Here is a 26,122-nt window from a genome sequence, read left to right on the forward strand (position 1 = left end):
ACATTAAATGTCATTTACACATCAGAAAAATTTTCAACCAAATTCTAAGAGATATTTTTACACAATGGAAAAAGAGGGGGGGGGGGGGGGGGATCATCTTTAATGGCACTACTCTTGTTTACAACATTTTTATCCACATTAATTGTTGGAATACAAAATATTTTGGATATGGAAGCTTTGATTTCTTAAAAAATACTTAATCATTTTAACTTCACATGGATATGAAGTGTGATGATCATGTAATTAAATCCTGTTAAACCCAAATGACTTCTCAATAGATTTGATCATGTACAGCACCACTTCATATCCCAGTGAAGTTGTATGTATTTGAGAAGAATAGATCATCTTAGAATATGACACTGAAACCACCTGCTGTACACCACTATGATTGACACGATGCCCCAGAAACAAAATGTGATAGTTCCTTGATTATTCAAATTTGTGATATCATTAAATTTGTTATTGAGTTTCTGTCATTATTTTGAGAGAGCATATTTCCAGGATATTTGTATCTAAATGTGAATTTGATATGGCCGCTTGGGGTGAAAAGGCAGGCAAGTGGAGAGGAATTTTATTGACATGAAGATTAGTGGGGGGGGGGGGGGGGGGGGGGGTTAAATCAGAATTAGGCCTAGCTAATTGTGATGTTGTGAATTTGTTATATTACAGAAATACTGAGTCATATCTTTCTGAACTACTGATATATATGTGTTGCACTGTTGTTGTATGTTTTTCATGATCAATGTGCCTGCTTTGAATTGGCACCTATGACCTTTGAACCCCCCCCCCCCAAACTTCAATGGAAATCAAGCTACATGTATTTTGTTTTGATATGTTTACATAGACCAAAAAAAAAAAAAAATACAATATAAAATGCACATCTTTTACATTAAGTTCTTTTTCTGTTTTATGAAAAACATGTTCATTTTCTTTGGGATTCCCACAACAAAATATCTTGTAACACCCAACATTTAATGATTTTACTGTAGGTACAATGTACTGTTTTTCAATGAATTTTGTAAAACAGTAGGTGTATTACCCTATATACTATTTCCAAACAGCTATTTAACATAACTACTGCAGGTGGAAGATAGTTGGTACTTGTAAATTTATCCATCCTGGGAAATTTCCTAAGTCAGTTTTCTTTCATTTGAAATTTATATGTAATGTACACTTTCAGGTCCTTCATGTAGATGACTATTTTACTGTGAGTGAAATATTGAAAATTTCTAACAAATTTATTCTAAACAGTTTGAATCATCATTATTCCTCTGCTTGTTATAATAACAATATTTTCATGCATTCTTTGCTAGCTTCCTTGAGTACAGTTTTCAAGATGGAATTTCTTTTAAAAGGATATAATGTAAACATTCTACAAGCTGACCAAAAAATTAAATTTCCAGAACTGAAAATTGCACTGACAATTATAAAACACATTCAAATTAATTGGGCATAATTACTAAGTAGATTTTTGTACATAAATAAAGTTTTCAAAAAGAATTGTGATGCTCACAAATTTATATCAAAAGGGATCAAAGAATGAAGAAAATGCTTAAAATGTATATATATCCTAATAGATGACTATTCAGCGATATACTAGTACATGTATAATGAGTTAAGATATTGTTTTTCATTTGCATGTTGTAGAAGCTTACATCAAATTTAAAACAAAAGATGAGCAAACAAACAAGTGATTTTTAAAAATCATGAATACATCTGACTGTTGCAGATCGAATTATAGACACGATAAGTCATGCTTTTGTCTTTTTCTAACTATTCCAGCTTTCATTCATTCATTGAGCAAAGTATCAGTGAAAGCAAACTTGTGAATGGCAGGTAAAATTTGAAGAATGTACTCCCTCCGATTCTGCACTTGTGTATATACACATTTCACTTGTACCTAAAAATAGATCTGATGAAATCATTGAAATAGGATATTTTCTATCTTCATTCTAAAGGTTAGTAAATATAAAGGCGGTTTATTATAATGCCCAGTGCTACACTCTGTTCATCTAATTCTTTGACTCAAAGCCTCAGTTGCCTCTCACTGTTCCTCCTTGATAACGCATACCCAATATATCCCTACAATGCTGTACAGTTCATACCCAATATATCCCCACAATGCTGTACAGTTCATACCCAATATATCCCCACAATGCTGTACAGTTCATACCCAATATATCCCCACAATACTGTACAGTTCCTTGGACCCAATAATTTCTCTCTTGCTTTTTAACCTTTAACCAAATGTTTTCTTTTTCAGGTTAAAAATAAATATATTTCTGCATCTACAATAATGACAGTAAAACTTGATCACTTCTATTTAAGAAAAAAATACATGTATACAATATTTCTTTTTAAAAAATTCAGTGTGGAAATTTCAATATTTTATATTAATTTGGAGTTTAAAATGAAACTGTTATGATTCCTAAACTTAATTTGTTGTTATTGTTTTTTGATTGATGATAATTAATACAAGAACTCTTAATGGTTTCCATTAGTAAATTTCTTTTCTAGATATTTTCATTTTGTTTTTGTAGGTTTGCTAGTAGCCGCCCCATTGTCTATAGTAGGAACTCGAACAACTGAAGACTTCATAACCTTTAACCGACCAAAAACTCATGCCCCATCGATCTTACCATCTTACCTGTGATACACACTGTTGCCATAGCATTGACTTCTTTATCTGCTGATGACCTAAGATAGTGGGTAGCCTCTTTATGCCAGAACTTCATTTGTGATATGCTGTGCAGTGGTGATGATTTTTGAAATAAGTCATTCTGGTTGATGCATGTACTTGTAGTTATAATTGATGTAGAAGTTTGATTACCTCAGCCAAGAGGATTACATTTTGTAATTATAAATTATGTTTAGTAATTATGAAATTGTTGTAGTTTGTGTATTAATTTTGTGTCAGACGTGTTCAAAGAGATTCATGACCTGGATGGGTTATTTTCTCTAGCTGTTGAAATACTGGACACAACCAGCTGTTTTTCTTGTCATGAACTAATTATGGCAATGCTTTTGCTGAAAGTGCTAATTATTGAGTGTTTTTTAATTTCATTATAAATATCATTACTTTCTGAAGGGTGTCACGATAAAAGTGCTTGATTTCTTTAAACTGGAACACTGTACAGTACTGTGTTTGCCCCAATAATCACTGTCCCTATGCGTACATGATTAAACTATTTTCTGTTTGAGTTGTATATTCATGTAACCATATGAAAGTTTTAGGTTGAGCTGCAATGTATTCTGGCAGTGTTTTGATGTGTGTAGTCTTTGAATACTAATTACCTACTTGAATGCATGTGGATATTTACCAACACCACAAAATATCTATAAATAGCCACCCTCATTGCCAAAGTTGAAGAAGTGCTTGGGCATTTATTGGGGCAATGCAATGATTCCTGTTCTTGTTTAGCAAGAATCACATATTCTGTATGGATTGTAATGGTACATCTTCACTTGTTTGTATAGATTTTCATAGTTGAAGTTCAGATTTCATTTTCTTGATATGCCAAATTTTTTTTCATGCAAGATGTTTGTTTTATGGATATAGTATCTGTGGTTTGTATGGATACTTGCAGCCATTTTTGAATTTATTTCTAGTTGTATAATTACCAGCACGTAAGGATTACATATACTATGTCCATTGTTTGTCTGTCTGTGCCACTGAGACTTTAAGACCATTGACATATTATGAGCTTTGATATTTAGCATAATCAAATTTTGAGAATATGAAGTGTTTGAGTTTAGCTGTCAAAAGTTTTGTTTTAAGTAAGTGAACTCCCCAGCTTTTGAGCACAACTGCACAGAATGCTAGAACTATTCTTATGGTTCAAATATATTTGCTACTTAAACCTATCCACTTGAAAATTTGTATGGCGATTCCAATTTTGAAAGGGTTTTGGAAGAACTACATTTTGTGGCAGAAGGATTCTTTAATCAAAAAGATCTAAATTTGCACAATTTTACAGTTTCTGTTTTATCCGACATATCATCAATAATAAATATAGGCGTGTATTTTAATTTTGTAATTTATGATACAAGTAGCAGATACTTTGAACTAATTTAAATGTTGTAAATTCATTAATTTTGTTGATATGGTTTTTGTAAACAGAATGCTGATTCTGAAAACTCTCTACATGTATATTGGTTTACCTGAAATTTTATATGAAAATTCATCATTTTGGCCAATAATTTAAAAGTATCCATAACCTCTACATTCTAAAGTTCTATCTTGAATATAAAGGCAAGACCTTGTGATTTATGTGCAATTAGATAAAAACAATACTCCAACTATGTTCTTTTGAGCTCTCAAATTTTCCCATGTATTAAGTGCAAAAAGGTAATTATTTCCAATCTATATTGTTAGAAGACACGAGTGTGTACATTGTATTTATTTGATGGTTGATTTGTGTTGCTTATGTTATGTTGACACCAACAGATACTTTATGTGAATGAATTGTTAGTAAATTTTAAGTTTAACACACTGTAGCTCAATAACAAGTCCTTTAGATTTCATAAATCTCCTTCAATGTAGAAAACAATGATATACTTCCCTAATAATTGACAAAACTACAAACCTCAGGAGAGAGCCGCTTTAAAAGTGTTGCAACAGTTGTATCAGGGAAAGTTGTATTATTCAAAGGTAGTGATCCAGTGGCCAAATCAAATTTAGAAATTTGATTAGTGTTAGTGATAATGTGAACAACAAATGGCAGACCATACAAAATAAAACCTTATAGCAGAAGTGTATTTTTACACAAATTTCACTGGGGGGTTTTCTCCAGCATATAAAACAGACATAAAGTGAGACCACTACACATTTATTTATAGAAAATCGTGTATTAGTAATAATGCAATAAACTGCAAATTTATAGAAAATTGTGTATTAGTAATAAGGTAATAAACTACAAATTTTGTCCATAGATTTCTAAATTTGAATCAATTATATGAAGAGGCATTACATGAATTGCAAGAATCTAGGTTCCGAATATGCTTTATTTTGAATATGGACATTTTAGTTTTATTAAGTTTTTTGAAACTGATTGTATTCACAAGTTCAACAAATGATTATACAAAGACTTCATCTATAGCCTCATGAAATGTAGCGCTTGCATTTCATCATATACAATACCATAACAGATTTGACAACTCTGAGGAAAACAAAACGAGACTACAAATGACCAGTTGAATCAAAAAAAAAAATAAAAAAGAACATCCCCAAAACAGTTCTTTTTTTACACAATGAACACCACCATTGGAGATTACTCATTGTAACATATCCATTTATATATGACTACCTACATTGACTGCTCTTTCATCCTTTTTCTGTTGATTTTTAATGAACTATTTCCAGTAAATTGGTGAAAGTAACTCAACTAGATATTCCGTGGTGGAATTTCTTTCTGTATTAACAATAGTGTAGTTATTATATTTGTTTATATTTTGTTGAGAACAGTTAATAATTTAGCTCATTTATACTCCATGTTTTTTATGATATACATAATGATTATCTATGTTGTTTTATTGAACTATATAATGTCTCAGGCTGGACACTTTTGATTGGTAAAATGGTTCTCGCTTCCTCCCACCATTCACATGATTTTATACGATGTTAAGGAGAGTAAACTAATTATTTTGTCAAATAGCAAATATGTCAATTAATTTACATCTTTTTTCAAATGAAATGCGCAATGCATAGAGATTCAGATGGAGTTTTTTTTTCTGAAAAAGAAATAGATATATCTAGAAAAGAAATAAATGATGTGTATATGTTACATTCTTATTTTCTAGGAGGATTTTGTAACACCAGATGTTAATAAACTTGAATAACTTTTTCGTTCAATAAAAATAGATACCAAGAGTCTAAGACTATCTTACAGATCTTCCTTTACCCTCAGCTAATTTTGAATTTAACTAGTGATTATATGTAACTTTCTTAAATGCCATCACTTTGATGTCCTTCTAAGAAATAAACTTCACTTTTGAAAATACACGAGGATATAAAAATATGCTAGTGTGAAGCATAGCAGTTCATACCCTCATGGATTTTCTTATGTTTCCATTCTTCTTCATGTCTGCTGGAATTTTCAGCCATGAAAATAGAAGTATTATATCAGGCCTGGATTTCTCAAAATAAACTTGGGTCGATACTTGGACTTTTTATGCCCTCCGAGATCGAAGATTTCGGGGCGGGGGGGGGGGGGGGGGTTGTTTTTGTCCTTTCTGTCATTCCATAATTCTGTCTGAAACTTTAATCTTCCTAATAACTTTTGAACAGCAAATGCTAGAGCTTTGATATTTCACATGAATATTCCTTGTGACAAGACCTTTCCGTGGTTACATACATTTTTGACCCTTGACCTTAAGAGTTTGACCTACTTTTTAAAAACAACCTTGCTAATAACTTTTGATTTGACCCGGATGTTTTCCGCCACACTCAACAATTTTTCAGTTATCTGGTGGCACCCAGTTTTTATTGGTAGAAGAGATAACCTAGATACAATGTACCTGGGAAGAGACCACCGACCTTCCGAAAGTAAACTGGGAAACTTTCTCACTTACCGGTGCGATAATAACTTTTGAACAGCAAATGCTAGAGCTCTGATATTTCACATGAGTGTTCCTTGTGACAAGACTTTTTTGTGGGTACTAAACCTTTTGACCTACTTTTAGAAAATTTGACATTGGTCATAACTTCTAAATGGTAAATATTAGAGCTCTCATCTTGCAGTTGAGCATTTCTTGTGACAAGATCTTTCTACTGGTACCAAGATATTTGTCCTTGACCTTGGCCATCTTTGGAATTGCCATTATCAGGGGCATTTGTGTTTCACAAACACATCTTGTTTTATTCAAATTTTGACTGCTCAAATAGAAAAAAACTGAAACAGTGATATATTTATCATTGTACCACGTTTATTGCAAAGCAAAGATGAGAGGAATGCCGCGGTCATTATTCTACGATATACCTTCATGCGTATTAAATGCTTATGAGAAAATTGATACATGTACACATCTCGCATGCACTTCGAATTTTGCTAATGCAACAATGAAAGTCGATAACTGATACATGTCATTCAATTTTATAAAAATCAATAAATGGTGTAAAACAAATTCATAAATGATTGAACATAAACCAACCGTCTGCATTATACAAACATGGCGATGCAAAGACAAGTCTGCATTATACAAACATGACGATGCAAAGACAAGTCTGCATTATACAAACATGGCGATGCAAAGACAAGCTTTTTTTAAAAACTGTAATCAAAGCAATTGACATAATCCTTTAACATTAAAATAAATACTTGATTTTTTTTTTCAAAATAGATTTTAGAATACCCCTACCATCTTTTTTTCGTCAGTAAAAGACAATGTAGGCCTTTTCAGAAATTGCCATGTAACGTCACAGTGACCTAAATCATAGCTATATAGGAAAACGATTGGCTGTGTATTTCGGAGCGGTAGTAGAATAGAGATAAAGTTCTTGTTTTTGTGTATGTTGCAGGATAACCTCCGAGGTCAATAAATATTTTGAAATATAAAAGCCAAGGCTTTTGTATTTCAAACAACATTTCGATCATTATTACTTAGATAATAGACAAAAGATTAGAGTAACTATAATTGCATGTATAAATACTATCTCGTGGCAAAAGAAATATGGTTTAATCGCCGAGGATATTGTAGTTCTCCCGCTTCTAAAAAAAAAATAGCGGGAAAACCAGTGGCGGATTTAAAGGGGCGCCCCCCCCCCCCCCCTAAAATTTTCAAATTTAAGGTAAATCGTGGTCTCTTGTTTAGAAAAATGTAAACGATAAAAGAAGCAATAATTTCTTCCACTCTCGGAGGAATAAATGACGAAATATTTTCATTTATTGAATAAGAGGTAAGACCAAAACGTATGGTGACAGAAGGTTTGACAAAGCAACCGCCACACTCTGGAATAACCTTCCAAGTTACATCCGCAACGAAAATTCTTTCGAACTTTTCAAGAAAAATTTAAAAACTTACTTCTTCAGACTTGCTTATCGCGATTTTATGTAAGCCATTTCCAGTGACAGTATTAATATTCTTTTTTATGAAACCTTTTTGTATGTATTTTCTGTAGTTTAATCATGATTTTGTGTCAGCCAGTGCTAGAATTCATATTCTTTTAATGAAACGAATATTTTTTTTTACACTGTTTTAGATATGTTCAATTTTTAATTGTAGTTTATTGCTGTTTTAATGTAAAGCGCTTAGAGTAATTTTTTTAATTATATAATGCGCTATATAAATACTGTAAATAATAATAACTTTTATTGGGAGAACTTACATTTTTTCCAAAAACCATGAAAATTTGCGTCATTTTATTAATTTCACCTTATCAAAAGTGTCAGAAAAATAGTAAAAATTACTGCATAGAAGACATATTTCAAGCCTTGTAAAATCCTGTGCTCACTTGCTTGTCGTAAGAGGCGACTAAATACATGGGGCGGCCCTTTGAATCAGACCGCAAAAACTGAGGCCTCGTGTCACAGCAGGTGTGGCACGATAAAGATCCCTTCCTGCTCAAAAAACGTAAGCGCCGAGGATAGGCCAAAATTTTGCATCCTTTCACCGACAATGGTGACGTCTCCTTGTGAGTGGAAAATTCTTGAAAGGGACGTTTAAGCAATGAATTATTAGATTTTGAAATATGTAGTCTCATAACTGCAACGGTATGTGCAAATTGAATAATACGCAATTTGTTTGCACACACCGTTGCAGTTTTTTGACTACATCTTTCAAAAAATAATAATTCATTGCTTCTGATTTGTCCCAACATTTTCTCAAAGAGCTACAGTTTTGCAACTATAAAACTTGATAAAGCATTGTATTTTGCATGAATTAAAGTCTGTGCAGTATTTTTTAAAAATACTAGATGTACTTAATTTGGAGCCTGTCTCTTTACTAAAGTTGGTACAGTCCTTTGCCCGGTGACCTGGGAAACCGCATTTGTAGCATGTCTCGGACTTTTTGCCGCCCTCGTATGACCTGGACTTATTTTGCTTGCTGTGAACTTTCTCCGGGTACAGGTTGTTGCGTCTTGATGCTCTTGCCTTTTGGACCCGCTCCTACTTTTCAGTTTGAAAATGTAATTTTCATCGTCTTCGTTGTGCGGTGTGTATTCCTAAACGGTTCTCCAACCCGCTTTGGAAGAATCGGCTAATTTGATTTATTTTTGTCGTTGATGAACTAGTTCAATTACCTAATGATATGATGAGCTTCTATCAATTTCTCTCCAACACTTGTTGAATTTATACTGAGCCTCATCCTCCTTTTGCTTGAAAACGAAAGTCTTGCCATTTGCTGCCTGCGGTTTGGCAAGCTGTTGTTTGTGTTGCTGACGCTGGTGTTTAGATATAGAAGATAGTTTAGAGTCCATTAATTATTCCCGACACTCGCCGCATTAAGTCAGCCATGCTACCCATGTTATATAGGTCTTCCACTGACCACGCTTTGTATTACTGTGCATGTTATATAGGCCTTCCTATGACCACGTCTTGTATTACTTCCCCTCTGAATCCGCCACTGACAATGCCGACTAGCACCTACAGTGACTATACCTACGCTGTTTACGATTAGATATATTTGAAAGTATATGAACTGTTTTAACCCAGTTCAGAGCGTAAACTTTGTTAATTGGTTGATGATTATGAATTGAACTATTAAATTTTTTCAGCATTGCGCACTTTTCTTTTACGATATGACATCACATTTTGCTTTCCACGGTTGTTCCGTTAATCTCTTCTTACTCAAAGCTTATAGGCGGGAGAATTTAGATATAAATGAAAAATGCACACATAAAAAGGTATCAAAAATGTAGATATAAGATCCACCCCTTAAAAAAACCTTCGATTTACGGCGCAAAATAAAATGTGCACGGTTGAGGCCTCATATTGTTTTATTCTTGTATTGCCGTCTCATAAATTTGATATCAAAATATTCCAAACATATTTTCCTACTATACTTATGTCCAAACATACCTTCAAATATTAATCAGAGGCGTACTTAAACTGAAAACCTAACAAACTATTGACTGGAAGCAACCTGAAGGCAGCTTTGACATCCGTCTTTTTAGAAAGAAAAGCCCCACCCAGCTTGGAAATAATCTCGGGTTGGATATGTAACTGAACTGTCTTAGGAATCGATGGAATAACTAACGGAGGCTGCCTCAGAGTACGATAAGTGATGGGTAAGCCGATTATCACCACTCTTGGCACGAGGCCCAATAATGGAGAGACCTGTAAAGTTGGAAAAGTGGAGGTATGAAGAGGCTTGTCCCCCTACCTAAGCTGACGTTTTCAGCAATTATTTGCTCAGCAATTGAGTGTTGGTTGTGCAGACTTGTTCAAGTTTTTTGACAACCTGATTATCCTGGGACCGTTTATATGTTGCAAACTGAAACAATACTAAAATCCCTCCCTTAAACACTGATAATCATCAAAATACATGTAGTAGAAAATTTCACTTCGATTGACTGGCCATGGGGTGGTGCCCAACTGATAAAGTTGGCTTGGTTACAGGACCAAGAGGCGGATGGATGCTTGTCATTGCAATGCTTACAGATGTGCTTCCATCTGCATCCAGGTGAAACTATTGGGGCCAACCTTAGGTCCTATCTAGGGGGGATCACTTGGTAAAAGGAAGGGGAGAGCACCCCTCCCCCTTTTTTAAAGCTTTCTTTACTGGTGGCATCTGATTTACAACCTAGTACTCAGATTGTTGCGGATTTTAATAATGATCTACTAAGCTGTCTGCTTCAAAGAAATAGTCTAGGTCACCTACACGTTTGTCAATGCAGTGTTCTACGAGACAAACGTCTAGGAGCATTCTACGATAAACATTTACACTCCATAACGAGGCTTATCCGAATTCTGATAAAGCAGCTGATTGGTTGATGCATAACGATGACAGACGCAGTCGAACAGAAGATAAACAAAGTTTTATCAGATTTAAAAATCGAATTCTCGCTGAAACCTTTACAGAAAAAGTGTTTACTTAAATTAGCAAATAGGTCAGTATTACCAACAGGCTATGGGAAATCGCTATTGTAAACGCTTCTACCCCAATTAATGTTTGAAGAAGACCTGCATAGTAATACTAGTTCTCGTGAAGTCAGCATAATTCTGGTCATATCGTTACTGGTTTCTCTAATGAAGGACCAAGTTTCGAACTTGCAAAAAACACAACGTTTGCTTTCTTTAGAACAAGCGATACATAAACTGACATATTTGGAACAACAGCTGTGGTCTTTGTTTTCTTCGGTGTCGCCATTTCCGTTTTTCGATAGCGCCCCCTCGTGGTGTAATATTTTTAAATAGAACGCTCCAAGGCGTTTGAGTGGGAAGTCAAACGGCTTGCGTGACCTAGGCTACAATGAAATGGAGGTTAAACAGGAAGCGGATGTGGTTATAGTTGGTCAACTCATATTACTAATGGGTTTTGTTATTTCAATAACTTGTTTCTAGTTGTATTCTACTATTCAGTATTCAATAAATAATCCTTATCAGTTAGGACATATCAATTACTTTCTATATATCTTTTTAAAGTACAGTAGACTACCATCATATTCAACAGAAAATTACTATTTACATTATTCATTTACAGACTTACCAAAGTCTCTATGTTAATATTTCATTGTGTTTTCTTTGAAACAGAGTTGAGGGAATTTCAGGATTTTTCAAAAAAAAATATTTTCAAACAAAATCAAACAATGTCATCGTTGTTTTATTTACATCTTTATCAAATTCACAGAGTCTCCACATCTGCTTCGAACTATCAACTCAACTTATGACAAACAGGATGATTTCAGCTTCTCAATTGTCAACTTCCCACATTTATGTAGCAATATTCCAAAATCACCTACATATGGTGTTTATATCTCTCAACTGATTCGATACGCAAGAGCTTGTTCTGCGTATGGTCTTTTAAATCGAGACAGGCTATTGGCAAACAAGTCAATGTTATAGGGGTTTCAACAGTCTCGTTTAAAGTAAGAATTTCGCAAAGTCTATGGTTGGTGTAATGATCTAGTTTGACAATACCACCTTTCATTGGATCAAATGCTATCTGGTGTGTTTCATACAGTTCTTGGCACACAGATTTTGACTACGGATTACTCCGTGTACTTAATCAAGATATAGGGATCACGGCGGGTGTGACCGGTCGACAGGGGATGCTTACTCTTCCTAGACACCTGATCCCACATCTGGTATATCCAAGGAACTCTCCATTTTGTATTCCTTATAGGAGTTATGATATTGATCAAGGTTCGTCATCGTCACCTTTCATGAATCTCAATCTATAGCTATTCCCCGTGTATCTCAATCTATAGCTATTCCCCGTGTATCTCAATCTATAGCTATTCCCCGTGTATTCTCAATCTATAGCTATTCCCCGTGTATCTCAATCTATAGCTATTCCCCGTGTATCTCAATCTATAGCTATTCCCCGTATATTCGGGTAATGTTCACTGAGTTAGTATTCAATAGTAAATTTATTGTCCCCGTTTAGTTTAAATCATCAAAATGAATTTTGTTCTGAAAAAAGGGGATAACGTGGTCTTCATTCATGCTCAAACAAAATACTACATGTACACAAATATCATTTCTGTGTTTAAGAACTTCGTAGAGATATTGTATTCTTAAAGATCAAGGCATAACGTTACCATGTATTACGAATTGGACACCATAATGTCACTTCTCTTCATCTTATAGTTTTGCTCAATTTAATGTAAAAATTAATACGAAAAGAATTTTTAAAAATCGTTGTGCAGATGCTTTAGACTGTGAAGAATGATGAAATGAACGAAGACTGACGAAAAAAATCGGACATTTATCTTTTATTCCCACAAATCAACTATTTCCAGATCAGGCATAAATGATATAAATTCATAATCAATAGTCATCTTAATCTGCAGCAAAATAATACATCTATAAGCATAGTTTAAAACAGTGTGAATTTAACTGTCATTTTGCACTATCACTAGCAATGAAAAGCTTTATTCATGACTGTAAAAAAATATACAAATTTTCTGACATAGTTGTTATGGATGAATAATAATGAAATTTTTCATCATCATGTTTGTTGATTTATGACCTCAGCACGATTTCCATCCATTTCATAGAAATGGTTTGATTTATATATGATTTAATTAAGCGTCTTCACAGATCCTATGAATTTTACAGTGAAAAAAAAAAATCTTTTCACATTAAAACGAACAAGATGCCCATTAGCCTTAACAATCATCCGAGTATGCGCAATGTTTGGTCTTTAAAACTGATTGTACTTGATGCAATGTTTGGTGTTTAAAACTGATTGTACTTGATGCAATGTTTGGTGTTTAAAACTGATTGTACTTGATGCAATGTTTGGTCTTTAAACTGATTGTACTTGATGCAATGTTTGGTGTTTAAAACTGATTGTACTTGATGCAATGTTTGGTCTTTAAACTGATTGTACTTGATGCAATGTTTGGTGTTTAAAACTGATTGTACTTGATGATAGATGTGTAACTATCACAATTGAAACACTACCATTCTTTTATAGGAGAGTAAGTATCATCACATGTGTAACAGTCAAATGTAAGTATCATCACATGTGTAACAGTCAAATGTAAGTATCATCACATGTGTAACAGTCAAATGTAAGTATCATCACATGTGTAACAGTCAAATGTAAGTATCATCACATGTGTAACAGTCAAATGTAAGTATCATCACATGTGTAACAGTCAAATGTAAGTATCATCACATGTGTAACAGTCAAATGTAAGTATCATCACATGTGTAACAGTCAAATGTAAGTATCATCACATGTGTAACAGTCAAATGTAAGTATCATCACATGTGTAACAGTCAAATGTAAGTATCATCACATGTGTAACAGTCAAATGTAAGTATCATCACATGTGTAACAGTCAAATGTGATTTTATCATCACATACATGTGTAACAGTCAAATGTGATTTTCTTTTTGAGTTCTAAAAGGGAAACTAATTTATACAGATTTCAATTCAAAAGAGGATCTATTGCTCATTATAGCTAATCGTGCAAAAAATTTGGCTGCTTGCTGCCCAGAAGGAAAGATTTTCTAAAATATATTGCATTTTCAACATATGATCAGCTAAGCCCCATCCCCTGGGACCAGAACTCTGAACTCACGGACTTGATGTCAAGCAGTAAAGAAGATTTTCTATTGCAGTTTCAATATATAATGTATATGGCCAATCTAGCTCCACCCTGGTACATGAACCCTGGGGTCATCAATTTCAAAATTGTGTACAGGACTCAAACCCCATTATACTCATCACCAAAAAACTGCAAATGTTCAAGAGTTTACGACCAAAGGCACAACTAACTACAAACGACGATGCACAAGATAGCAATAGGTCATCCGAATGACCAAAAAATTATGCTTTAATTCGCTGAAGCAAAATCTCCGAAAAACAAAATTCTTTCACACTTCGGTCTTCCAATAATGAATAATGTTTTCCAAATGAAACGGAAAGCATATATACAAACATAAACATATATGATATTCAATCACCTTGAAATAAGACAATATGCAGTATTTTTGAATGTTGAAGAGTAAGAAAGGATTGAACAAATTTAAGCATTTTCAGCTTTGGACGTCTCGGACTTGTCATTCTTGGGTTCCCTTTTTTTCTCCATTATTTCCACTGCAATGTACAGGACAGTGGCCACGATACAGACTGCCGCCAGAATATACATTTTCTCCATCACACACAGACTGTTGGAATAGCAGAACACCACAGTGCCTCCTAAACCTTGAAGAACTCGTAAACTCGCAAATGCGTCCTCAAGTTTGTCATGGAAGAGTGCGCTTACAATACCTGTAAGATAGAATTTATCTCTAATTTTACAGTCAGTTAAAACCCTACTAAATTTATTACTTTTAACATCTATATGATAAGAATATGGAATTCCAAGTAAGTTGAATTAATGCGACAAAAAGGAAATTTTACATCTGACACAAGAAAAGTTGCTTTCAACAGAAAAGCACTTTGAAAACGATAGATAAGAAAGCTATAAATAAAGACTTGATTTTAGTACGCACTGTTCACTTGTGAAATCCAGATACCATCGCCTACGCCCCACAATCCCAAAAGAAGAAAAAACAAGACTGTTTGTTCTGGATTGGGCTCCCACAGGGCCATGAAGAGCAGGAGTGCCAAGTCTAAACAGGCGGCTGTTGAGAGAAAAGAACGGGATATGTAAGCTACTGGGAATACAATGGCAGATTTCGATTTTCAGGGACTATGAGAGGTTATGGGATTCGTCGATACCGATGGAGGCGGATCCATAACTTTCATGAGTTCCTAATGTTAGTATTATGCGATGAAATTAATACTACAGTATTCTAAAAAAAAAAAATCTTTGAAGAGAAGGTGTTTAAAATTAAATGTCATCTCCAGAAATGGTTGTATTTTACAAGTGTATATTTTCTAAAAGCAAAAAATATACATGTAATATATATTGTAATCTAAACTTACAAGATGTATTTGAATAATATTTATAGTTATCTGTACATTGTACAACGTTCGTCTATACGTGTGATTAAAGCAGAGTTTGCGTGTGACAAAAAGAATTATGTTTGTGAGTGACCTGTAAACGGTACATATAAATAATGGTGTATCAGCCAGATGTAGAGTGTTAAAACGAACTACAAGGACGTAGATGTGATGATATCGTTTGAAAATGTTTTCATTGCGCTTTTAATAAAAAATATATCTGGAAAAAAAATCCTGATAAAATCGGAAAGTTTATGGAGCCGCCTCATTAATGACATGTAATTTGGGGGCTTCACCAGGAAGAACCAAGGAAAGGCATACTCACCACTCAGCGCCAAAAAATAAACTTTAAAATCATCCATGAGTATATCTGATGACAAATGCATCATTAATCCATGACGTCATCAATATATGTGTAATTCACTTGATGGAAAAGGAAATAACTATGTCGCAGACAAACATCACCAGCAGTCCATCTTTAATTGGTCAAATGAACCTTGGATTTCTCTCTCTGGAAACCCTATTGGGTTAAGGGTCTGTTTTAATTTAACTAATTGAGCGGAAGCTGCAAGGATAAGGTAAGTGTTTTAACAAATTGAGGAGCTGTAAAAATGAGACAAGTTTAGTGGAAACAGTTCTGCATTCTACACAGGGTAAGATGTTTGTACATGAAGTTGAACCTTGTTGAAGAACAAAAATTAATGCAACAAACACTCATTCAACTTCATGCATAAACAATCTGACTTGACGAATGACCTGCAATGAAAAAAAAACCCAACAATCTGTAGAACACGAACCTACAATACAAAAGAAAATGGGTTCTGAAACAAACGTCATTAATCTCACTCTGCTGGAAAAAACAATCAGTGGGAACATTTGTCAGATATGCTTGTTTAGGAATTGCTTGCATTCATGCCATACACGTGGTATAATTCAAATCTTATTTTAAAAAATTGAACCTACCCAAAGAAATGAGAGCCACTCTCCCGACGTATTGACACATGAAGCCGCTGATCCAAGAACTCAGGCCTCCAAACACTCCGTATCCAACCATTGTGTAGCCAACCATATGGATACCCAGTGGACAAGATAAAAAAGCCTAAAGCAATAAAAAGAAACGATATATTCAAACGTGTTTTTCTTTCGATTGTTTATATACATGTCATATTTATAATTCACGAAAGACAACCATGTCAATCATATAAATTAGTGGCTGAAATAACCAAGACTTTCATTCGTCGTATTCTAGATTTGACTTTTTCTGAAAGAGGACGCACACAGTTGTTGGATAATTTCTTGCATCTAGAAATTACTTTAATATGTGTATCAGACTGTTTGGTTGATTGGTTATATATTGTTTAACGACCCTCTCGAGAATTTATCACTTTTATGGAGGCGTCGTTATTGTCAGTGACGGGCTTTAGATTTAGGCCTTTGAGCGGGGAGGGATCTTTATCGTGCCACACCTACCGGGCCTCAGTTTTTGCGGCTTCTTCCGAAGGACCGCCCCATTTCGTCGCCTCTTACGACAAGGATGGGGTACTAAGGACCTATTCTAACCGAGATCCCCATGGGTTCAGACTGTTTGAAATATCACTCATTATTTGCATTCATTGTTAATATTACTGTTCGTTATTTTCACCTTTTTCATTCCACATCTTTCACATTTTACAAAGTGTATTTCATACCTTTGTCATTTCCGCTGCCGCAAATCCAAACTGCATCACACTATACATTAAAACGAGAGTAACAAGGATGAATTTTCGATTTGTCATGCACTTTAAAACGGATCCAACTTGATTGAAGATTTGTGGGCAGGTGCATCCCGAAGCTTTGTAAGTAGCAATGGGGTCCAGCAGAACGTGAGAAACAACCAGGGAGACAACAACACACATACCATATATCCCAATTAATATACCAGCTGTGTCCTCGTCAACGTGCAAATTTGAATGGGCCATTTTATAGTGATTACAAAACTTTGCACCACATATGCTTTCGGAGTTCATTAAGATCATGTTTGATTCATTGGCAGTTAACACATATTGAGATTCATTCAGAATGGACATGTTTAGAATAGATGAGGTAGTTGTAGTTTCTGCTCCGTTTTCATTGTCTGGGACGAAGAGCAGAACGAGGGATGAAATGAGATTCCCCACCACAAAAGACAATTGGTAGAAGAAAAAGAATATTCCAAAATATTTGCTTGCTACGTCTTCTGTTTTCTTTCCATTTTTAATTGCAGATGCTCGGGCAAGGTAACTTGTATACGTACTCATGGCATTCCACAACAGACTGTTTCCCATTCCCTGAAGGAAAGATGCGGGTATAAAGACGTAAAATGTCGGCCTTAAATTTCCAACAACGTACAAAAGCTGCGTGAATATACCAGCAACGAGGCAGAATTTGGGACGGAATTTCTGAACGACAAATGGTGACAAAAGACTAAACAGCGTAAATGCTCCATAGCTTGCTGCGAGTGAGTATACCCCGATTCCGCTGTCATGGTACATACTGCTCAGAAGGTTACGTAGAGATCCGATGGCAGTGCTTACCAAAGATATACCAACGCTTAAAAAGATTAGGTTCCTGAGGTGATTGTTGATATACCCTATTTCCTCGACTTCTATCTCAACTGCTGGGGAATTTTCGTCATTGACTGTTTTCAAACCTTTTTCATTAATGGCAAGAACAGACATTGATCTGTAGACAACCTCTTGACTCAGAGATTGCACTGCATTTCGGCAGACACTTCGCAATCTATTGATGTGAGGACTTGGTGGTACTAAGGGGTCTATGTAAGCTATGCTCTCTTGTAATATATGACCTCTTTCCCTTTCTTGTCTTCTCTCTCGTAGTGCAAGTTTCCCTTCAATTTCGTGACCCAAATCGCTGATATCCCAAAATGAACTGTGATTGGATGAAGGTTCGTTGTGTGAGAGAAATTTATTGAGAGTGTCTTCATGAGAGTTGTCGTTTTTGAGCAGTGCTGTGCGACTATCTGCACTACCGATGGAGTCGGTGTAAGAAGGGTCGCCCATACTCTCAGGAATAGTGTTTTCTGTTTCCGTTGCGTTACTTTCAGACATCTCTGTAGTTTGATTAACAACCATGTTTGAAGTACCTGCAATTGGAAGGTATTTATATGGAATGCAGAATGTTTGCCATTGTCCTCGAGAACATTCCCAATCAGAGACATTTGGTGAACAAATATTTGTGTACTTTTTATTAATCTACTGCATATGCGTTCGTGAAACTGATACGAAACGAAATGAACATACATTAGATAATAAATATAATAACCCTCTCCAAAATAAATGTAACACTTGAGAAGCACAAAGAAATGCTTGATTACTTAAAACACATTTTGGACATTTATCAAAGGAGAGGTTTCATAACCATGGTAAAGATCAGTACATGCTGTATTTTAGTTACACATGCAGGGAGACAAATAGATAAGAAATCGACATGTTCATAATGCTTTTCGAATCCTCGTCAGTTGAACCGTAGTTGTCTGGCGTATGAGAGAGTAATGTCCAATAGAAAGGTACACTTTAAAATAATTTCGAAAGAACAAATGTCTTACCTGAGCTGTTGCTGCTCATGTCGTCTCGTGCAGAGAACACACGAATCAAGCACGTGGATCTGCAAAAATAGATCCGTAGTTAACTCTTGCTTGACGACTTGTGCTTGCCAACCGAGATATATATAACAATGAATCCTGTTCTAAATCTATACCAACATCCGACCCAAAATTTGAACTTAACAGAGAGTGCACAACTAACTAGTTCAAAGACCTTTTTGATTGTAAAAGGATCTTGCCCCAACAGAAAGAATTTACAATTATTGAAATTTTACAATTTTTTATAATTCATTTTATATCCTACTTGATCCATAGAAGCAAGTTTTAGATGAGATAAGTAAGATATATTTGGTGGGGATATAAGACTGAAAAAGTCAAAAGAAACTCCAGCGTTTGGACAACTGAAGAATGTTCATCTGTTATCTTATATTTTATGTGTACAATTTTATTGGGTCAAATGGTGTCGCGGTGGAAACAGACAGATCGTAGCAAAACTTCTTACTGCATATTTTTCATACTAGAGACAATTATTTCATATGGAATTTAATCATCATGCGATACGGTTTGGAAGGATATAAATGTTTCATTGAAATTAAGGAAAGACATTACAATTAGATAAAAAAAAAATTGTAGATGTTTTTACATCACCAGGATTGGAAAGGGTATAAAAATTATAAATAGATATTTTCTTTACTTATTTTAATATTAAATATATAGCTGATCTGAATGAAAGCACTGGTAGTGTATCATTTAATAAAGTGTTCAAAGATGTGCTACAAAGAAAAATTCCCTGTGTAGTCATAAGGTATTTCTATAATATTCTTGATTTGAACATGTATCATTCCACTAACAACTTCCTCCCCTTATATCATATTCTCAAAGGACAGGATTTAATAGTACCCTTTTCATAAAACTTAAAAGGGATGTACGATATCTCAGATAATTTTTAAGGCATACGATGATGTTAGGATTTTTAAAAACTTAACTGGATTTGACCTGCAGAGAATAAATTTAGTATATTTTGCGGTTTGGTTAGAACCTATTTCATTGTTATTTGTAATACAATTACAAAGTTCTAAATCTTAGACTACTCTCCCCCTATATACCTGTACATGACAACAGCATAAATAAGTGTATTTCATAATGTGCATGGTGACTATAAGATCAAATTTCAATATGAGTACTAGTATACTAGGAAATTCAATATTAGACATATGGTATATGAAAAAATTCTAATTATATATGACTGCACATGTATTAAACATCTTCGGAGAGAGTTTGTGAAAAGATTTAATAATAAAAGAATATATTTATATGTAAAAGTAGAGAAACAGAATAGTTATAATGCAACATCGATTAAAGGAGAACTCTTTTTTTAAACACACACACACAACTATATATCTACATGAAGGAAATCAAAGGTTTTACAGTACACAAATTAAAATAAAAGCACATGTATTATCATCACTATCCAAATAGATATGGAATGGTTTACTCATTACTAAATAATTCTGATGCTGCCATGCATTCCATCTTAAATTACCATCGCTGCGGTAGTGCAATGGTAAGATGGATTCGGTCTTGATGACAACCTGCCACACTCTATTCACAATTTTTAGAGTTTCCATGTATGCATGTGTACAGTATTACACGTTTAGTACTTTAAACTATTTATAAAATGACCTTCTATCACTGCAAATGAATACTGCAAACGACAATGAAGGTGGAGTTCAAGGACGGGTAACTAGGGCATCGACTCTAGCTGAATCAATTCTGTTGTTGAAACCAAAACAACTTGTGTCGAACCTATTCCGAGAGTACGCGATTTCTTTGTATGATTTAAAAATAGATATATTTCGTTAAAGCGGAATTTTTTTTTCTTTTTCTTAAATAATCAATGTTGGAGTGTAACGGATTTCCCCTCTGCTGTCAGTACAAATCCTTCCTGTTGGTATTTACATTGTATATATATAAACTCCACAGCTGATCGCCTGAGCAGACGATCGATTCGCATTTTCCCCCTGGATTCACAAGTAGGCCATAATTACAATCACGAAAACATTCATTATCATTGTGAACTTAAAAGCAAAATATCGAGAGACAACTTGAAACGAATAATAATTCATGATATATGCACTCGGTAAACCAGTACAACATCTCACCATGACAATGTGTTAGTTTACAACAGATTCCATAAACATTTCAGACGTGACAAATCCTAAGACCAGAGAGGCACATCTTAAACAATTCGTATCACAATGTATTAGTTTGAACTTATACTCTATCTACCTACCTCTACCTCCAATCCCTGGCAATTCCCAACGAAGCAATAATCTTTCGAATACCAAACATGCGCGCATGCACTGTATTAGGTACGTTCTACCAGTGCGCTTAAATGGATGTGTTACATTTACGGTGACTGTGTGTAGTCTGACTGTTAATGAAATGCCGATCGTTGGAAATGATGTTATCAACTTTAAAGAAATAATAGACTTATTTCAGATACTTGAACGGCAGTAGTAACTTTGATATAAATAATAATTATCGATATCTCACATCAGACACCCCTTTTGGAAAAATGACCTAGTCCAAAATCCAGTTTTGTCTGGTTTAGCATTATTTTGACTGGATCCCTGTCGTATTTGCAATGGGATACATATTTCAATCGCTGAGTAATTCATTTTAAAGGCAATTGTTTGGATTATGCAGTGAACAATATAAATATATTTATAGATTGTTTATAGTATATTTTTATTGAAATGACATATGACAATGTTTCTGCTGTAACTACACATATTCCATATAATCTCTAATGCCATGTTAAAAAAAATAAACATGTTTGATTTAGAGGATTTATTAAAATCGTGAACGATTATGATTCCCATCTCTGTCGAATATCTATATTCCGATATCTGTTTGCGTTAGCTAGGTAGGTACCTGCATGTATTACTGAAATTATCGATCTTACCTGAATTACATGAACACTGAATTAATACCGTACCTAGTACTGACAATACAAGAAAACAAACTTAAAATTTTCTACTAACAAGTATTCATATTCATTAAAGCTTAGAAATTCCTACTATAAAGTATTAAAATTTATTTTTTATTTTTTCGTGTGTGACATTCGCAGTGGATTAAATCAATTACTTCTTCTATTGTTTCTTAAGAATTTATGTCGGCCAAGTTTTTATTTGGGTGTGCATGTGTAAATAATACCCCGGTATAAGGTAAGATATTCTATTAAAATCATGGACCCCTAAAGGCATACATGACATTACAGTACACAGCATTTTCATTCCTCTAAAGCTGAAGAGTTCCAAAACAAAGAAGCTCATAAGCTCTGACGTCTGGACTATTTACAGAATACTTGTGATTTGTGAGTCGGAATTATATCAGTGACGGAGAAAATGACGAGTAAATTAATCGAGGCAATTGAATCCAACGATATTAAGGCCGTTCAGGCGTTGTTGAGAGACAGAGAAAACTGTAAACAGTATGATTTAAATGAGGCTTTATGTACGGCGTCCAGGAACGGTCAATATGAAATAATCCAGGAGCTTTTCCAGAGTCCTGGTAGAAGACCATCTGTACAATACGTAGATGAGAACCAGAAGAGAGCCTTAGAGTACGCTGTTATATTCGGGGATATAAACGTCACTAATCTTTTACTGAAAGCGGGGGCATTCATAAATTGGTCTGATGATGACGGTTTTCAACCATTACACTTTGCTGCCCAGTGCGGAAATGTGGCCATGATTAGTTTCTTGATAGAGAAGGGGGCCCATGTTTATTCAGCTAGAACTAAGAATGAAGGGGTTACACCATTCCATGTGGCTGTGGATTATGGACACCTAGATGCTGTTCATGCATTTATTGATTCAAAGACTGTGTCGGTTAATATGAAAACAAAACTTAAACAAGGTGGCCAAGCTCCTATACATCGAGCTGTTCAGAAGTCGCACTTAAAAATTGTAGAGCTACTGATTGAGAAAGGTGCCAGTATTGAAACAAAAGATTCTGAAGGCAGACAAGCTATTCATTACGCTGCACAAGCAGACGACCCAAACGTACTTGAATACGTAATTAAACAAGGTGCACATATAGACGTCACAGAAAATTGTGGACGACGAGCTATTCACTACGCAATCTACAATAATCACGAGGAAAATGTGAAAATATTGTTAAAATACGGTGCAAATATATGTTCAATGGACGAAAATGCTTACCTACCTTTATACAGTGCTGTCATGGTGGAGAATCCAGAAATTGTTAAGTGCTTACTGCTTTCTGGAGCAGATCCAAATGAATGTAATCGAATTTCTCGCCAAGATTATGCTCTTTTGATGGCAGTATCACTTGGAAATGTCGAAATCGTTCAAATTCTATTGGAAGCTGGATCGGACCCCAATATAGCAGGTACCAACGGGGCGACAGCACTTCACAAGTGTCAGAAACTCAAAAGTAAGTTTTGTTACCATTACCATAATGCGTCTTGTGGAGCCAATTATACATACTCGTAGATTGGAATTTTCTAGTTTTTTTTTTCAATTTGATTTTCACAGACAAAGAACGACGCGATGCAATATTATCCTTGTTGATAAAGACAGGAGCTAAAATGAATGTAGCCGACAGAGATGGGTACACTCCTCTTCATAGCTGTGTTATGCAGTCAGTGTTAGGAAACTTCAGTCTGTCCACCATGGAGTTGCTTGTTCAAGCAGGGTCGCGTCTAGACTCAGACAATCAGCCAACACGAGCAGATCAAAGGTTATCTATCAATGTTTTTGCAAATTGAAAGAAAACATTAATTTGATTCTAACACTGATGACACATCGTCAGATTGAGTAGTATAATGTTTTTGAGCCTTAACTGTAATGATGCTAAAGTAACTAAAAGTGTGTGTTTAAGTAAGCATTGTAACATAACATCTGACCTTAAAAGTAAGACAAAAGGAAAATTGTCATTAGAGTGCAGAGAGACATAGTAAATTTGAATTTTTATGCATGTACGTGCAGTGCAAGTGGTAAACGTTATTAATTAATCATTGTATTTATCATAATGGACGACTCTCACGATTAAAACAAATCGTTCTGTTTAATGTTTAGCTCACTTGAGCTTTCTGATCGCCTGTTGCCCATCGTCTGTCCGTAAACTTTTTACATTTTCGACTTCTTCTCCAGAACCACGAGGCCAATTTCTACCAAACTTGGCAAAAAGCATCCTTGGGTGAAGGGATTTCAAATTTATTTAAATGAAGGGCCTTGCCCCCTTCAAAGGTTAGATAATCACAAAAATGCAAAAATAGGGTGGGGTCATTTAAAAGAACCACTGGGCCAGAAAAGCTGATATTTACATGAAAGCTTCCTTACATAGTGCAGATTCAAATTTGTTAAACTCATGGCCCTCGGGGGTAGGATGGGGCCAAAATAAGGGATCAAAGTTTTACGTACTAATATGTAGAAAAAATCTTTAAAATCTTCTCAAGAACTATAGGGCTAAAGAAGTTTACATTTGCATGAAAACTTTCTGATATAGTTTGTAAAACTCATGCCCCATCCCCGTAAGATGGGGCCACAATAGGGAATCAAAGTTTTACATACAAATATTTAGGGATAATCTTTAAAAATCTTCTTTTCAAGAACCACTGGGTTAGGAAAGTACAAATATACATGAAAACTTCCTGATATAGTGCAGATTAAGTTTTTAAAAACCATGGCCACCGGGGGTAGGATGGGGCCATAGTAGGGCTGAAACTTTTACATACAAATATATAGAGAAAATCTTTAAAAATCTTCTTCTCAAAAACCCCATTGGGCAAAGAAGTTACATTTACACGAAAGCTTATTCCTGACATAATGCAGATTCAAGTTTGTAAAAATCATGGCCCCGGGGGTAGGTTGGGGCCACAATTGGAATCGAAGTTTTAAATGCAAATATAGATGGAAAATCTTTAGATATGGGCCAAGGTGACTCAGGTGAGCGATGTGGCCCATAAGCCTCTTGTTTGTTTTATCAGGGTACCCGCTTCACCGAATTCCCCGCTCTGTTTCCTTGTGTGGCGTGGTTTTCTGGAGGCCGCGGAATACCTCATACAATGTGGATGGAATATATCTCACGAAACTTGGATGTTCCTTCCGGGAAAGACACCAGAACAGACAAGATTTCATCAACTGATGCAAGAACTAAGTATGTCTGTCAAACCTCTGACTAATATATGTCGTCAATGCATACGACAACATCTTCTAGAATGTACCAAAGGATCTGAAATTTTAACGAGCATTGAAACCCTGCCTTTACCAGCCTCTGTGAAGAGGTATCTATCGTTCCAGGATCCGTGAGATTGCTGGGAAGTTTAATCAGCTATGGAAAGGAAATATCATGATTTCATATTCACTGAAAATCACTTTATAGTATTTGGTGTTAGATATAATGCTTGTCATTGCTTGTCAAGCATCACGGCTATGTATCCAGACCCATTGTTTAATACCGAACATACGGTATTCCAGAGGCGACGATGAAAGTCATATAATGATGAATAGTGATTAATAGAATATTGTTAATTGATGTCTGTTGTCCGTGATGTAAATCTTAATGTGCAATAAGTACAAGTATGTAGTGCAAACTAAAAGCTTAGTACTCCATTCATTTTGTCTGAGCTATTTATTTGTTGTGTATATCGTGTAAAATTATCCGACCAATGAAAATGATGAACACTTCGGAATACCTTGCTTAATAAACATATGTATCATGGTATGTAAACATGGATGTTTTGGGATAGTTTCATCTACATGAAATATGCCGTCACAATAGATTGATCTATTTAACAACATACAGATATTGATATCCAACTAGTCATACTAGATTAATATTAACTGATTAACTGATAACTAATACATTAATATTTAAGTTTATTCATTTGCAACCTTTTTCCTAAAAACATACAGATTAATAAAATGAAAAGAAATAACACATCTT

The 26,122-nt window shown here is 34.8% G+C and overlaps 3 protein-coding genes across 18 annotated transcripts in view; 2 read left to right on the forward strand and 1 right to left on the reverse strand.

The window, feature by feature from the left end:
* Positions 1-5,875, forward strand: part of LOC125648918 (1-phosphatidylinositol 4,5-bisphosphate phosphodiesterase gamma-1-like) — an 89,809-nt gene extending 83,934 nt beyond the window's left edge. For 6 of the 11 annotated variants that reach the window (XM_048875964.2, XM_048876011.2, XM_048876002.2 and 3 more), the window contains one exon: positions 2,541-5,875. In XM_048875964.2, coding sequence (XP_048731921.1) covers positions 2,541-2,589 — 49 coding nt within the window. In that variant the 3' untranslated portion in view covers positions 2,590-5,875. Of the gene's footprint in view, positions 1-1,180; positions 1,208-1,782; positions 1,837-2,540 lie in introns of those variants that run through there. The other 5 variants (XR_007360510.2, XM_048875989.2, XM_048875972.2 and 2 more) reach the window with 5 other exon arrangements.
* Positions 5,876-12,858: 6,983 nt separating this feature from the next.
* LOC125648960 (protein unc-93 homolog A-like) lies at positions 12,859-23,498 on the reverse strand. 6 transcript variants are annotated; one of them, XR_008800288.1, is made up of 7 exons: positions 21,438-21,582; positions 19,148-19,206; positions 17,253-18,685; positions 16,528-16,663; positions 15,111-15,242; positions 13,452-14,886; positions 12,859-13,346 (listed from the first exon to the last, which is right to left on the reverse strand). XR_008800288.1 is itself a non-coding variant. In XM_056155546.1 (6 exons), the coding sequence occupies exons 2-6, from the start codon at positions 19,164-19,166 to the stop codon at positions 14,642-14,644; spliced, it is 1,965 nt and encodes a 654-aa protein (XP_056011521.1). In that variant the 5' UTR covers positions 19,167-19,206; positions 23,378-23,498; the 3' UTR covers positions 12,859-14,641. The 6 variants fall into 6 exon arrangements, 3 of the variants coding, with proteins under 3 accessions (XP_056011521.1, XP_056011516.1, XP_048732153.2); XR_008800285.1 differs by having other exon boundaries at positions 13,383-14,886; XM_056155546.1 differs by lacking the exon at positions 21,438-21,582 and adding an exon at positions 23,378-23,498 and having other exon boundaries at positions 12,859-14,886.
* Positions 21,770-25,788, forward strand: LOC125649016 (ankyrin-1-like). Its single transcript, XM_048876220.2, has 3 exons — positions 21,770-23,608; positions 23,710-23,914; positions 25,164-25,788. The coding sequence occupies exons 1-3, from the start codon at positions 22,555-22,557 to the stop codon at positions 25,483-25,485; spliced, it is 1,581 nt and encodes a 526-aa protein (XP_048732177.2). The 5' UTR covers positions 21,770-22,554; the 3' UTR covers positions 25,486-25,788.
* Positions 25,789-26,122: the final 334 nt, after the last annotated feature.

This window comes from Ostrea edulis, chromosome 1 (assembly GCF_947568905.1).
Source record: "Ostrea edulis chromosome 1, xbOstEdul1.1, whole genome shotgun sequence".
NCBI classification, from domain to species: domain Eukaryota; kingdom Metazoa; phylum Mollusca; class Bivalvia; order Ostreida; family Ostreidae; genus Ostrea; species Ostrea edulis.

Bases quoted from the DNA above. Each gene is read 5' to 3' on its own strand.
- LOC125648960 (XM_056155546.1), bottom strand. The intron at 16,664-17,252 runs GTATGAAATACA...TTATTGCTTTAG, and splicing joins CGGCAGCGGAAATGACAAAG to GCTTTTTTATCTTGTCCACT. The intron at 15,243-16,527 runs GTAGGTTCAATT...TTCTCTCAACAG, and splicing joins AGTGGCTCTCATTTCTTTGG to CCGCCTGTTTAGACTTGGCA.
- LOC125649016 (XM_048876220.2), top strand. From the start codon at position 22,555: ATGACGAGTAAATTAATCGAGGCAATTGAATCCAACGATATTAAGGCC. The intron at 23,609-23,709 runs GTAAGTTTTGTT...TGATTTTCACAG, and splicing joins CAAGTGTCAGAAACTCAAAA to ACAAAGAACGACGCGATGCA. The intron at 23,915-25,163 runs GTTATCTATCAA...TTGTTTTATCAG, and splicing joins CCAACACGAGCAGATCAAAG to GGTACCCGCTTCACCGAATT.